Source organism: Lytechinus pictus, chromosome 11, assembly GCF_037042905.1.
Source record: "Lytechinus pictus isolate F3 Inbred chromosome 11, Lp3.0, whole genome shotgun sequence".
Taxonomy (NCBI): domain Eukaryota; kingdom Metazoa; phylum Echinodermata; class Echinoidea; order Temnopleuroida; family Toxopneustidae; genus Lytechinus; species Lytechinus pictus.
This window is the reverse complement of record NC_087255.1, coordinates 10,915,183-10,931,608: the sequence shown is the minus strand read 5'-3', so window position 1 is coordinate 10,931,608 and position 16,426 is coordinate 10,915,183. Positions and strand designations below refer to the sequence as shown.

General features: G+C 38.8%; 1 protein-coding gene across 1 annotated transcript; it reads right to left on the bottom strand.

The window, feature by feature from the left end:
* Positions 1–8,074: 8,074 nt before the first annotated feature.
* LOC135155927 (uncharacterized) lies at positions 8,075–16,120 on the bottom strand. The gene is made up of 2 exons (XM_064106435.1): positions 15,552–16,120; positions 8,075–11,025 (listed from the first exon to the last, which is right to left on the bottom strand). Exons 1-2 carry the CDS (start codon positions 15,579–15,581, stop codon positions 9,967–9,969), a joined length of 1,089 nt encoding a protein of 362 aa, XP_063962505.1. The 5' UTR covers positions 15,582–16,120; the 3' UTR covers positions 8,075–9,966.
* Positions 16,121–16,426: the final 306 nt, after the last annotated feature.

Sequence of the window (16,426 nt, the reverse complement as noted above, 5' to 3'; positions counted from 1 at the left end):
TTCAGTCCCACATATTCAAATCAGTGTGCAGTTTCTTATTTGCTGACATTGTAAAATCAGGTAGGCCTGCATGTATACCGATTCCAAACCTGACATACAAAGTAATTCACATTTCTTTCAGTCCAACATTTATCCCCAAAGGTCGCGAAATAACTTCTCCCATGATTATTCTATGACCTTGGTCCTGACAACACAAAGGTAAGCAATTAATTGTACGCTTGATTTTTATGATTGATTGCACATCGTAGTCAATGTAATCAATCGTAATAAACATCTTCTACGATGATTGCTAATGTGTAACGGGCCCCCGGCATGGCATTTACCTTGGAAAGGGGATCCTGTAATCTATTAAAATCTTATGTCAGTAACATTTCCCTTTAAACAGAGCTCATTTCTTCCATATGGGACCCCTGTACTTGTACTTCTAGCTGCTATCTGTAGAGCAAGATATTGCGAGGTATTAACATAGGACCCGGAACACAAAGCTTAGCAATCATTGTAAAACATATCTTTACGATTGATTGCACTGACTACAATGTACAATCAGTCATTAAAATCAAGCGTACGATCGATCGCAAACCTTTGTGTTACGGGACCCGGGGATACATGTACATCATGCTGTGAGCATAACGTCTTTCAGATGACATCCCTTAATGACTTTCTTATTGCATTCAGTAAGCTAATGGGACAGGAGATGTAATTTGTCTGCCGTTCAAAGGCTGGGCTTTTAATTAACTCGGCGTTTCAAGATACAATGTAAACTCACACTGTCCGTGTAGGGGGTAACTCGGTCCGAAGATTGAATTGTGAAAGAAACTGTAATATACAAAACTCTATTTACTATATGAATTTTACAATATACACTTTACATGAACTAGCATTACACTTTTTCAGAATAAAGATCTATTCCTAGTAAACTGGTTTGATTTCGAAAGATACATAAGAAATGCAAAGCCGTCACAAGGAGTGACAGTACAAGGCCCCTCCCCCCACCGTACCACTTTCCCCTCCCCACCCCCCTTATCCTGCCATGTCATGGATACATTTTATAGATTTTACGGACCTGTTATAGTGCCTTTGCCAAAAGCCATGCTAGACCTTCGTAAATCTGCAGAGTATATTAGGTTATATAGTACATGTAAGGTACTTCCGCAGGCAATATAAGGGGGCCATTTTCAGATCAAGAGAGGAATATACATCACACGCTCTGGGGAGTGTTTCATCAACATTTTCATCCGACAAGTTGTCAGATCTGACATCTTTCTCTGATGTTGATTGGCTGAGAGGTACTGTTACTATGGTAACTGTCGGATAAAATGGGACTTGTCGGATAAAACGTCCGACAAGTCCTTTCATGAAACGCTCCCCTGACCTCTTGTAGTTTTCCAGGTTATATGAGATACCACTAATACCAGCCGAGGCACCTATTATGACCTGTACAGCCGCCATTCATCACTCATCCTTTTTTCATTAAGAAGTGGAGTTAAAGAAGGTTAGGCTTCTTCATTAAAGACAGTCGGCAGTGCGATATTTAGTTGTAATGACAAAAAGAAAGTTCAATATAACATGGATGATTCCTATCACGTGACTGAATTGTACAAAGATTGGCAAGATTGGCCAATGCATAGAGTGTCATAAATAGTTCTGTACCCCCCCCCCCAAAAAAAAAAAAAGGGGGGCAGGTAAAAAGAAAGACCAAATAAAAAATATCATTGTTGTTTTAATAACTTTGGATGAGGAAAAATTGGCAAGAATAAGCCTCTTGAATCAAAGAATTACAGACACAAGCACCCTTTATCTCATGGTGTGAATAAATTTGGCTTGCAGCCATATAATATACCAGCAATTGTTCATAATATATTATTTATGAAAAGCTTTATTAAATGCCATCTGGTTTTGCAAATTATCACATCACTGTGCAAAAAAAATTAATTAATGATTTATAAAATTCATTAAATTTTACCCGATTATCATAGACATACATTTATAAACAGGGTTTGATTTAAAATGCAAAATGCACATGATGATTTTTAAGCAGAACGAGATGAAGTTTAGTCTAGAGTGGACTACTCGCCTCAAAATATGAAGGTCTTAATCAACTTTGATTGGGAGTAGAATTGAGAAGATCAATTCTGTGGTAGAGGAGTAATAACTCCTACCAAAAAAAAAATCAAATATGAACACTATTTCTTTACAGTTAAGGTCAATGGGAGCACACATGGGGGCCGCAATGGCTTTTACAATTCATAGATGATTTCCCAACGGTCTCTATAGAGCTGCAGTAGCCAGAGACCTTTGAAGAATACGAAAATAAAGCCTCCATTATTAAGTTTTCTTTAATATAGCTATTAAAAGATGATTCACTTCAAATCAAGAGCTGTAGTCCATGTAGCCGAAGAAGAAGAGACCTTCGAAGAATACAAAATTAAAGCCTGCAGTCCAATGAGGAACATTATGGCCCAGTGGATTAGTCTTCAGACTTTGAAACAAAGGGTTGTGGGTTCAAATCCCAGCCATGGCGTAGCTTTGTCACGCAAGAAATTAATCCACATTGAGCTGCACTCGACCCAGGTGAGGTAAATGGGTACCTGGTAGGAATTAATTCCTTAAAATATGTGTGCTCTGTAAGTACTTACGGCCTCCAAGCTAAAGCCGGGGTAATAATATCCAAGTACTTTGGAAGCGCATACAGACGTTATCATGTACTATTCTAGAACTGTTTATTATCATAATTATTAATCAGTATTTGTACAGCTATTATATGTCATTCACATTCACAAAGATTTGAATTCATAGATAAATCATAAAATGTAATAATAGACTACAAGATGTTTAATGTGATATAAAGTTTGATATCCAGGAATGAAATTTATAACTATTATGTCCAAATTGGAATAAAAATGATGTGTATCTTATCCTTTTCAGTATACTTTAATCACATCCTACAGAATGGAATGGATTTTTAAAAAGAATTACATTCTGATTCTGTTTCTGTTTGTGGTAACTCCCGTAGGAACTCGGCAGGACAGCATTTTTTGCTGGTAATTACCTTTGCAAGCAGCTTATTTACAAGCATTTAATATCAATATTTTATAATAACTCCTCTTCCATGCTCAATATAAATCAAGTGTGTCATGAAATACTTAAAGCCGTCTAATTGCTGCTACTGACACTTCAAAGCTTGTATATCATGCACTCGCAAAAGGTACATGTAACGCGTGTATCTGAATATTCTCAATCTCCAAGTATTGAGGGTCCACATGTTCAGGTAGAGAATATACTCTAGATTACCTTTTTTTATATTTGTGAAAAAAAAATAATTCACATGCTGGCCAACTTGGCCTACAGTACATGTAATGTATCCATTTCACAGTAGGTCTATTGTTTTTGCTCCTTGTTTCAAATTTTTCAATTTGGTGTGTAGGCCTAATGTATATAGATGTGAATGAAAAGGAAGTGAATGCAATTAAAATATTGTACTGAAACTAGATTTACATGTACATGAATGCCCTACTAAAAAGAAATCTACAAGTGATTCTTCAGCCCCCTCTATCCCCCCCCCCCCCGGGGGATCCAGTCAAATATATTGCTGTACACATGCGTGACCAAAAAAACATGTTTAAAGGGGTGCTTTTTCAGTTTTGGACGCGGGCCACGCGTTCACCTGTTAAGGGTATCAAAAACACTGATTTTCAAGAAAAAGGGTGGTTTTGAAAGACTGGTCAATAGTCAACAAGGGGGACCAACATAATTAGGGTATTTTTTTCAGTTAACAAAGCTTTTTTCTTATTCTTTTTAAAGACTAGCCAAACGTGTTTAGGGTATATATTTTTTTCCCAAGCTTTCCCCCCCCCCCCCCCCCCGAGGTCATATTCTGGCGACAACTTGTTTAGGGGCCAAATTGTGTAAATAAAGCCAGCAAAAAACTTGTCTAGGGGGTTATTTTGCACACAGAGGGAAAAAAACTCATTTAGGGGGAGTTTGGAAATAATTTGGTCACACATGTGTACAGCAATACATTTGACTGCCCCCCCCCCCCCGCTCCCCCTCCCTTCACCTTAAACGATAAATCACAACCAGACAGTAAAGAGAGGGAGGGAGAGGGATTGTAAATTAGACCCATCATGGTACAAAGGTAGTACGTACTCTTTGATCAAATATCCAGCCATGAATATTAATTTCCCAAGTGAATTTGACCAAATGAGAACATTCCAGATTATGCAGAGGGACTCGCTTGTACTTGGTCAAATGCTTTAATATTATACCTCGGTCACAATTGCTCTACGGCGGCCGTACGGCGAGTCGAAAGCAGCCGTTTTATTCATTTTTATTCAAACTACCTATATGTAGCTACATGTATTACAAAAAATGTTACAAGGGCTGTTTTCGACTTGCCGTACGGCCGCCGTAGAGCAAATGTGACTGAGGTATTATGTGGCAGACATGTCCACGGCACAGGAACAAGAAGTCATATGAAAGTACAGGTACCTTTATGTACATGTATGACCGAGCTTTCTAATCACGAGGGAGGCTTGAAGGTTTGTTCAGAATTGTAATTGGCACTACATTACAAAGCTATTACTACCCAGCAACATTTTGTGTAAAATTCAAAGGGATTTGATAGGCTACAGGTATAAAGCATTCGAAAATAATCTTACTTGCAGATGCAGTAATAATCAAATTCTACTTGAATACCAATGATTTTTATGTACATGCACGGGAAAAGTATTATGACATCACATGTCATTGTACTTGTGTACTGTTAAGAGTGTATTTCTGCACATTCTAATACAATTTCATCAAAATTACTTTTATGGAGATGAGGGCAAATAAATAGCCCCCAAAATGTAGCCCCCCCAAAAAAAAAAAGTTGCTATAAAAAAAATAAACAGCCCCTATAAATGACATTTACAGTAAAATGTATCTTTGAGCTCCATTATCTTTAATACAAACATGGTACAGTGTAGGCCTTCATACAGTAGTAAGTTTGGGCATTAACAGATGCAGGAAAAATAGCCCAGACACAGAAAAAGTGGACGTGCCATGGCCTAGCGGTCTCGAGAGCCTCACTACACACAGGAAAGTCTGGGGTTCGATTCCTGGCACAGCACTTCATACCCTCAATCAAGGCATATCTCCTTGGCTCTTACATCAAATAATGGTATGGTACCAAGGTCCTGCAAACATAATGTACATGTGCATGTGTTTATTTAAAGAAAAAAGTATACAAGAAATTCAATTATTTTCCCTTGTCTGAATGCCCTTTACAAAATAGGATACGTAAACAAGGACATCTCGTTCGTCACACCAACGATCTTCTGTCATTTCCCTGTATTACCTCTTAAACAGGATCTTACACCTTGTCTACAAGTCGATAGGTCATTTGCATTCCTAGATTCTTCAACCGCATGTGTCTCCACGGAAAGCTCGGAAAATGTCCTTGATCTCATTTCACCCTCTGAAATGTTCCACAATAGGCGGTTTCAAACCGCCTCGATCACAAGAATCCCCGTTAAATTACGAGAACATTTTTAGGCTAAAAAATACCCATTAATTATCCTGCATTCACACCGCCCCGAAACATACCCTTCGGGGTAAATTCCTGAAGTTAGGAGCATGCGCAGTATAGTCTAATAAGCAGGCAAGGCGCGAGATTCAAAACCACTAGCCCAGCAGCCACCCACGGCGCCCGCACCCAACGACACGCTGGGCTAAAAGTTCCCGTAAATTGCTTTCACATTGCCAAAATACCTGCGACCTTGGAAAAATCCCCGCGAAAGTTCTCGTAATTTCGCCAAGTACCTACTATTTAGCAGGTATTTTCTTTCGGGGAAATTACGCGTAGTTTGCTTTCACATTACCAAAATACCTGGTATTTTCTGATCGGGGTAACTTTCCCGATCAGAGAATACCTGGAACTGACGAACTTCGAGGCGGTCTGAAACCACCTAATGAATACATGGAGTACCTGATGTTTACTGTTGTATTAAAAGGAAAATTAATTTCAGAGAATTTCATGCTATACTAGGAAAGTACATGTACATGTAAAATTTAATGTGTAAAAAATAAAGAAGTCAGTATGTACATGTAGGCCTATACACTAGTGTATAAAATGGAATTACAGAGCATGCATGTTTATAAAAGTGTAATGTGTATCTTTCTGATTTATCTACTCCATGTACATGTAAGAAGAAGTTGCAAAATACACTAAGTACACTGGTGGGTGTTTAATAAAGCTGTTCGTAAGATACAAATGACTTTACGCACGACTGGTGATCCTTTCTTGTGCTATGTGATATCCCTATATGTAATTGATTTATGACCTAAGAACATGTTCCAGTTGAGCGTAAAGTCGTGCGTAACTTTACCAACAGCTTAATATGAAACACCCACCAGGTTTAGCAGAGGCAGCAGAACCGTTTTGAAAGTGGGGGGGGGGGTGGGGTAGCTGATCATACAAAAAAACACAATCAGATGGTCATTTAGTTGTACATATGGGGCTGAAGCAACCCCCCCCCCCCTTCGAGTTAGTACTAACAAGATTTTAAGTCAACACAAACTAGGAAAAATAAATTCTTCCACTTCACCAGAAATTAGTCACCACTCTGAACACCATTGAACTTTGATCACTAGCTTTCGCAGTCTTGCTCCTTTCATCATTCTTAAAATCATCATCTTTAAACACGAAAGCACCTATGTCATTGACACTGATTTGTATGCAATGCACTTGAATTGTTTGTTTAATTTGTCTTCACGGAAAGATACTGATTGAGTATTCAGGAAGAGCAAGAATTCAAGGAATTTTTCATATCTTATGCATTAATATTACAGTACCTGAAGTGCAATAAGCATAAAGCCTTGAAAACCACAAAATAGGGATACATGAAACATGAATCTGTGATATTCTAAAGCTACATGCATGGATAGGGTGAATTCAAAAATCCTAAATATCTTCCATAGTAAATTAGAAAAAACAATTTACAGCTGAGTTTGCTATCAATTTTTTTGAACTAGATCCATGTACATCCAGTTAGAATTTTTGGGAATCCCCTAGCTGCCCTACACCCAACCGCTCAACAGGCCAGAACCACCTTTTGTGGGTCAACCTACAGAGTGTAAATGGGGCAAGATTGCAGAAAGCTTCTGACATATATTGACAGTATAGTGTATTAAAGCTAAATGAAAGTAGTTGCAGTAAAACACTGATTTCATGAGAAAGTCTGTACAACCAAGGTTAAGTATTAATACTTTATCATCGTGGATCTACATGTAGATCTGGTACAGTTAAATAAACTGAACTTTGTGAAATCATAAAATCTATGCTGAAAAACGATCACACTGAAGATCGCCAATTCAGATAGGCACACGTGGGACAGTATATTATTATTGCTGGAATAAAGAACCGACGGAAGTGCCCGAATCCGCGCTTGTTTTGCTTATTTCTCAGCAATTACACAATTTCTTCCAGAATCCTTTGGCACATATTATTTATATTCATACAAACAGACACTCGGGTGGTAATTATATTGGATTCTGTAAAAAGTCATTTTGAGATCGTTACCACAACTGGCATTTATCTTTAAGATAAATGTAACCTAGCATTTGAATGGGGCTTTAATTTGCTTCTCAGTCCATACATGTACATGTACAATACTAATTCTGAGTGTGAAAGTGGCCACTGGCCAACCCATTAAGTACCAAGAGGGCAAGAGAAAATGGGGAATAAAAACAAAAGAAAAGAAAGCATGGACCCCTTGCGCACCTCCAAGCTGGCAGGGGCTGCTGTAATGAGTATTATTCATGTCACGCAAACTCCTCTCCGGCTCCCATGACGACTTGCATCTGAGCAATCAAAGAGGTAAAAGAGGCGATCTCTAAACGTGCCTAACCATCGTTTTCGGCGTTAACAAAGAACCGGGGAAAGAAGATCATGTTGGTTTTCCCTTGATAATGCTTCACTTTACTGCCCGACGGCCAGGGAGGGGATAATTACTTGTATAAGAGAATTTGCTACTTAAGGAACTGGATGTGCCATATGGTACTGTACGTAGGTCATAATATACATGCAGCTTCATTAACTTCAAGATAAGATACGCTGTGTACATATTGTAACAAGAGTATGAGAGGACAGCATGTGGAACTGTTTCCTTTTATTATGAACTTCCTTCGATTATGTCTTGCTCATATAAAAAAAGGTTCAAATTCCTCCTAACCGCAGATACAACACCTTCATGTACATGCCAAATAAGGGCAATATAAACTCCTCAAAAAAGTTTGGAAATCTGACTTTGATCGATATTTCCTCCTCAGTTTGAGTAAATATCAATGTGTAATTATATTAATAAATAGAGCATTTAATTATCTTTAAAATGATACCCTACATGATGTGATTATCGTTCACAAGGAGGTGCAGTGCATTGAAATGTGGGGCAAGGTCAAAATTCGAAAGTTGCAAAATGACACAATATTGAAAGTCACTGTTCTTTTTTCAGTGGTGACGAGTGGGTTTCTCAGTGGTTTCTTTTAATTATTTTCATGCACCTTAACATCAACATTAACATGGAATCAAACACACCTCTGCACAATCAAACACATAACAAACAAACATGCATGGGTATTTCAAACCACGACTCAAACCATGTTATCTCACAGAACCATCACTACAGAAGCAGGGGCTTGATTTGAATGGATTTTCATCTCTATTGACACAGAAAATGGAATCATGTTCTGTATTGACCCTTCATGACTATTTCTGCTCGTTTTGCAGCTTTTCAATTCAGACCTCATCCAACACTTTTGAATGCTGCTCTTTTTGTGATGGCATGATCATAACAAGCATGGTATCATTTTAAAGAGAATTAAATGACCTTTTGAATGATGTCAAATATGCATTGTGCAAAATTGAGAGTTGGGAGAAATTAATGGCCAAACTCAGATTTCCAAACTTTTTTTGAGGGGTTTACATGTATATACCTCTGGTCACTGCTTGGTTTGTATATTCAAGCAACGTCCAGATTATCAATGAGTATTAAGGGTCTATATTAATTTCAACAAGATGACATGTATGTATGTATTTTAAAAAAATTTGAAGAAACTAAAGGAAACAAGAACATATCTCTTCTTAGCTATTACAATTAGATTTATTGACTGCAACAGTATGGTCCTTTTATTCTCAAATGAGTCAACACTGCCTACAATGTACATGTACATAACAGGACCTGCAGACATGTGTTTTTCTTTACAAACAAAAACTAAAATATTATTGAAGATGATTTATACTTTAACCACCTCTATCACAAACTGCATTCTGAAAGGAAATTGCAAAACCATATGCCCTCACCATGGCAATGCAGCTTCTAACAAACTTTAGTATTGTCTTGCGTTCTTCACTCTTTAAGAGTTTCAAGTTTCACACGCATTGGGAAAAGACCGAGTCCTTGTTCCTCGTCAAGTTTCACTAGCATTGGCAAAAGACTGAGTCCTTGTTCCTCAACCAATTGTTCCCTGATTTTTACAATGTCAAGACAATAGCAACACAGAACCGGACACATTGACATATCTCGCACCTCTTAACTACGTTTAAAGCAATGTGTTTGCCAAATGTTTCCCAATGAGTATTGGGAGAAAACTGAGGAAGTAGTTCGATCCACAAGATTAACCATAAGATTCACCACATCTTACCTGGTTCTAAACATTTTAATAGAACTAAAGCCAACAATACAAGGACTTTGATGGAGCTCAAAGATATGTGGCTACATGTATATCTTGGACCCCATTGAACAAATTCCTACCAAGTTTGGGCTGTGAATTTTTTTCTTATCATGCTTCTTTGATATACAGAGATTGTGACGTGATCATCACTAGGGTAATCAAATTCTTCTTGGTGTTCGATATGCAGTCATTCCAGAAAGAAAAGAAAATCCCTAATTTATCCCTAAACAGTAATAGGTAAAGAAACTCAGAGGATCAAAAAGATATACTTACCCTTCTCGTATCGATGCGATAATATCCATCAACTTCTGGAGTTTCTGTGGAAAGTGGAGTACTGGTAGAATTACTAGGTGCTGTCGAATTAACCGAAGCATTCTTTGTTAGTTCTCGTATAATACTTGCCCTCGCAGCGGGCTTTGGTTTACTTTCATCTACAAGGTCCTTTCCTATTAGCACACTTAGTAGACTAGGCCTGTCTGATTGTTTAACAGCGAGGGCGCTCATCTCACTCCCTTGTTTTGTCCTTCCTTTGTAGGCAAAACGATCCTGGTTGATACCTATCCTCGCATCCCCAGGCAAGAGGTCGGCATCGTCTTGAATCCTATTTTTGAGCTTTCCAGGAAGATCCCCTTCTTTTGAGGAGCCATTGCTGGTCATGCTCCCATTTAAAATCCCGGTCAGGTGCGACAAGTGTTTTAAGCTAATCTCCGTCTCCTGGCGTATCTTCTGCATATTCCTTTCAATGGCAGCAAGGAGCATGGAGCTATTGTAAGAATTATATTTATCCTCCCCCAAGAGGTCATCTACGTCGTCCCCGACCAGCTCGTGCAAGACGCCAGCCAACGAATCGTTGCGAGTTCTTCCCTTCCCGCTTTCCCTCCACAAATCCTTGTTGAGCGTCTCCGACAGGAGCTGCCCGTTGGATATGTTCCGTATAAGCACCAGAGTTGACAATTTACTACTATTGCCTGATCTACGTAATAAGCTTTCTTTGAGCGCGTCTAAACTGCTAGTTCTTTGCGGATACGTCCTTGAGGCGTAACGATACCTGAATTCCCCCGTTTCGGGGTCAAAGGGCAACCACACACTTGAATTCTCCCACCGGTTTGTTGAGTTTCGCCGGTAGAGGTTTTCCGGGAGCCGGGTGGGTAAGGAGTCTTTGACAAGAGGCACATCGCTGGGCACGAAGAATAGAGAGTTGTATACACGTAATAAATTAGATTCCTCTTTCCAGCGAGTGTGCGAGAATGTGAATATCGCTATCACCATGGCGATGGCATACCAAACCAGTAGTATGATCAGCTTCCTGGTGGTCTGAAAAGTGACAAAATAAAAGAAATTATTTTTTTTTCTGTTAAAAGGCGTAAGAGACAAGATACATCCCAATTTAGATTTAAAAGTTTCCTGTACTATGCCATATCACAGACACCCAGAAACACACTTAGTTTTTAGTTTTAAAGGTATTGTTTAACTTTGTGAGCAGCCGATTAAAAAATTCTCAAACCAAGATGAAACATGTGTACAAGTGCATGTATTAGAACTAATAAACCCTGAAAACAACCATTATTGAGAATGAAAAGCTAAAACTACAAGGCAAACCCCGATTTTGTAAATAGGCGTCTTATAGACGCCTAAATAGTACACATAAGTGTATGGGATGAAATTAAGATGGTGTTTTCGGTCAATTTATATTTCAATTTTTGAAGCACTAAATAATTATTTTCGAACGCAATTTTTTCTGGGCTTCATTTTTGTAACATATCCCAGACACAGGTGACAAGTGTGACCTTCTAGCTCAGATTTTTTTAAAGTCAAACCAATGTTAACCAATCACTTTAAGTTTGTGTCCTTTTTGCTTATTGTAAAAGGTATGTTTTTCCTTTGTTCCAGTCTAATTTTCTATGGAAATTTTATTCACTTTTACAGTGTCTGCAAAGTCACTGGAACAAGCAGACTGTTATAACACACAATGGTTCACTCTCAAATATTCAACAAAAGAAGAGTAGGTTTTATTGGGGTTCGTTTAATTAAAGATGAGTTTTATTCATTATTAATCCTAAGGGTGTCTCATAAAGGCCCGAATTCACAAAGGTGGTTTTGAAAACCCACGGTTGAATCCGTGGTTTATGCAGATTTCCTGTATAAATTATGCTTAATTTAGCGCATATCGGGCGTGTGTATAAAAAATGTCCAATGCTGATGCGCGCTTTTGTCACAGTGCGCCAAATTGACGGCTGTTACCATGGTTCGATAAGCTATTTTATTCATGAGTCCACTGTTTGAAGAGTGGACTCATGAATAAAAACAGTGGACTCATGAATAAAATAGCGTGGATAACCGTGGCAACAGGCGTCAACTTGGCGCACTCTGACAAAAGCGTGCGTCAGCATTGGACATTTTTTAAACACGCGCCCGATACGCGATAAATTAAGCGCAATTTATACAGGAAATCAGCATAAACCATGGATTGAACCGTGGGTTTTCAAAACCACCTTTGTGAATTCGGGCCAAAGAGTTTAATGTTCTAAAGTGCCAATGAACTAAATATAGTAAAGTATTTAAAGCCTTATCTCATACATGACTACGAGTCAACAGTACACCCGTATTGAAAGCATAATCTGACCAACGTGGTGGTGTTAGAAAAGTTGTAAAATGCACCTAGGTGTAATGCAATACGACTCTACGTTGATAGTTATACTTAATTCTCCAAAACACACCCCCCCCCCCCCATTAAAAAAAAAATGATTTAAAAAAACAATGCCAATATCCTAATTTGCTCAATAAAAGCTTCTGAATTTTTGTTAGTGATGAGGAACGAAACTGAAATCGTTTCTGCCAACAATATGGGAATTGTCTCACAACTCTTTAACACTGGAGGTGAGTGATTAATGGCAAAATGACAAAAATGTACAGCTTGTTTTGGCACCTATGCATAACAATTGCTTATGTTCCCTTTTAATAAGGGTATACAAGAATACCTTTTAGCCCCAAGTAATTATGTTTACTCATATCTCCCCTGCCCTCTCAATTCTCAATCAAGCTTCAAACTAAATTTTCTGGCACTCTTCCATACAAAAGCACAACACCATATGAAATTCTAAATCCCGAAAGATCTGTGCCAGCATGTTCATGTTTATGTTCACCTCACACGTTTTAATTAATTGTCTGGTAGAAGAGAGGGCAGGAGAGAAGGAATTATCCTATCAGTCGGGAGTCTGGGGAAATTGAGAGAGAATGCACTTGAAATATCGACTAAGGAAGAAGGTGGAATGAGGGAAGAAGGGAAAGGAAAGGGTACATGGGAATTAGATGGGATGAAAGAAGGGAGTAAGAAGGGAGAGAAGGGAGGGAGAAGAGGGAGAGAGGGCAGAAGAGAAGGAAGGAGAGAAGAGAAAAGAAAAGAGAACAGAAGAGAAAAGAAGAACAGAGAGAAGAAGAGAAGAGAGGAGAAAAGAAAAGGAGAGAAGGGATGGAGGGAAGGTGGAGAAAGGAGAAGGAAGAGATGGGAGAAGAGAAGGGAGTGGGTGGATGGAGAGAGGGGGGAAGAGAGTGGGAGAGGAGGTGGAGGAAAGGAGAAGGTGGTGGAGGAGAAAAGGAGGTAGGGGAGGTCAAGAGGAGAGAAGGGAGATTAGAGGGGAGATGAGTATATACAAGAAAGGCATGAAAGAGGGATAAACTAGGGGGTAAAGACAAAGAGTGAAAGTGTAATAAAGAGAGTGAGTAAAAAATTTTTTAACAAGTGGAATGCCTCTGGCCGTCTCACCAGCAGCACGCGATTCAATATAGCAGCAGTGCTGATTTTGGAAACTACTATAACTCGCACAAGATGTTCAGTGATACTTGGGCTGCGTTTATGCGACCTCAAGCCAGAATCATGATTTGAATCATGATTTGAATCATGATTCAAAACACAAACATGAATCACGATATCACAGAATCAGCGTTTAGACGACCTTCATTCCAATGCTGTTTCTCCTCAGATTCGGGCCAATCCAGTGCGCATCACTAGTGCGCAGTTTGACAGAGGAAGTTTTTCGCACGTGTTTCGGCTCTCGAAAAATCTTTTGCTTCCAGAATTCAGTCTATACCTAATTTCGTTTACTTCTATCATATAGGGTCCATATGCTTATATTCATCTTGTTAGTTTATCCAAAATGGTGTTCGGAAGTGAATTTCAGCGTAGATCCAATTTAATATTGACACTCTATACTCAACAACAACTGAGATCATTGTCTGTCCAGTTAATTCATTTACTAGAACTTGAAGTTGAAGACATGACCAAAAAATGAAAAGTAGTGGACGATGCGATGACCAACACAGAACTTGACAAGAAATGCATGCAGAATAATAATGTACATACAATGAGCATATAGAGAGCCTTGAGCTTGGCAAGAGTCAAACCGAAAGTAGCCCGACACAGTGAGGTCATATAATCATGATTCAAATCACGATATCGTTTATTCGAACATTTTCGTACGTGATTCTGCAGAAACGTCTTTCCAAACGCCCCTTTTTTCGTGTTTCATGTTTGTGATTCTAATCATGATTATATTCAATTTCGACTAAACGCAATCGTGATTCTGCAGAATCATGATTTGAATCATGATTCTAGGGTGAAAAAGTGGCGGATAAACGCACCCTTGGTTACTCGTATTTCCACGTTTTATGAACTAGACCAATACACTTATAGAGATATGATGGCAATTCAACAAATACCCCCAACGTCGCCAAAGTTCTTTGACCTTACATGACCTTTGACCTTGATCATGTGACCTGAAACTCGCACAGGATGTTCAGTGATACTTGATTACTCTTATGTCCAAGTTTTATGAACTAGACCAACACACTTTCAAATTTATGGCTGTAATTCAACAAATACCCCAATTTGGCCAAAGTTCATTGACCCTAAATGACCTTTGACCTTGATCATGTGACCTGAAACTTGCACAGGATGTTCAGTAATACTTGATTACTATTATGTCCAAGTTTCATGAATCAGATCCATAAACTTTCAAAGTTATGATGGTAATTCAACAGATACCCCCAATTCGGCCAAAGTTCATTGACCCTAAATGACCTTTGACCTTGGTCATGTGACGTGAAACTCATGCAGGATGTTCAGTGATACTTGATTAACCTTATGTATAAGTTTCATGAACTAGGTCCATATATTTTCTAAGTTATGATGACATTTCAAAAACTTAACCTTAGGTTAAGATTTTGATGTTGATTCCCCCAACATGGTCTAAGTTCATTGACCCTAAATGACCTTTGACCTTGGTCATGTGACATGAAACTCAGGCAGGATGTTCAGTAATACTTGATTAACCTTATGGCCAAGTTTCATGAACTAGGTCCATATACTTTCTAAGTTATGCTGTCATTTCAAAAACTTAACCTCAGGTTAAGATTTGGTGTTGACACCGCCGCCGCCGTCGCCGTCGGAAAAGCGGCACCTATAGTCTCACTCTGCTATGCAGGTGAGACAAAAATGGCAGTTTAAAGAGGAGTAGAGAGGGTGGAAGTGGTGGTAGAGGAAATGGGTTTAGAACTTGTTGAAGATTGGGGTGGCAGAGTAAGAATTGGAGGGCTAGGAAGTGCAAGAGACAGGCGTAGTGAGAGGTTGGAGAAATTAGAGAGAAAGGGTGAAGATTTGGTGCAATTCAGAGAGAAGGATATGAAATGGGATGTGGATATGTGAAGAGGAATGGGGATGAAGAAACATACAAGTACATATTAAAACAAGTTAACAAAACAACAGAAGATATATAAATGAATAAATAAACAAACACACAAACAAAATAAATAAAATATAAAAATCAAAATAGAAATAACTTTACCAGGAAGCCTGATAAAAACGGCAGCCTCATGTTGAGTTGGACGGTTTGTAAGCGCCCTATGCGCTTCTCCTTCGACGTTACGTTTCTAGAGCTGTGTAGCTAGGCAGTCCGCAAGACTGAGATGTGTTTTGAATGCCTCATTGAGACGAGTTGTTATGGGCGAGTTGTAGGCATGGAGGGTGTTATCTGTAAGAACAAAAACAAAGAAAAAAGAAATATTGTAAATACCATAGCTTGCAACGTGATACTACAAAGACAAGTGCAAATTTTGAAAAATGCCATGATCAGCATCTCCTTTTCTTCCTCCTGCTATTAATGTTATTATTATTTATCCTGCATAATCATCAAACGTAAGGAACAAATAAAAACAATAGGATAAGGAGAGCCACATGGATGTATAAAGGAAAGGAAAAGGATAACCCAAAGGCTTCCTTTCAATATGATATTTACAACTACTACTACTGCTGCTGCTGCTACTACTACTACTACTACTGCTGCTACTACTACTGCTGCTGTTGCTGCTGTTACTACTTCTACTACTACTACTACATGTACTACTACTACTACTGCTACTGCTACTAACTACTTACTACTTACTACTTACTACTTACTACTTACTACTTACTACTTACTACTTACTACTTACTACTTACTACTTACTACTTACTACTTACTACTTACTACTTACTACTTACTACTTACGACTTACGACTTACGACTTACGACTTACTACTACTACTACTACTACCACTACCACTACTACCACCACCACCACCACCACCACCACCACCACCACCACCACCACCACCACCACCACCACCACCACCACCACTACTACTACTACTCCCGGGGGGGCCACTTCCATTCACGAGTGG

Coding starts and splice junctions, on each gene's coding strand:
- LOC135155927 (XM_064106435.1), bottom strand. CDS start 15,581: ATGAGGCTGCCGTTTTTATCAGGCTTCCTG. Junction 11,026..15,551: donor CGTTTTTATCAGGCTTCCTG/GTAAAGTTATTT, acceptor GTCACTTTTCAG/ACCACCAGGAAGCTGATCAT.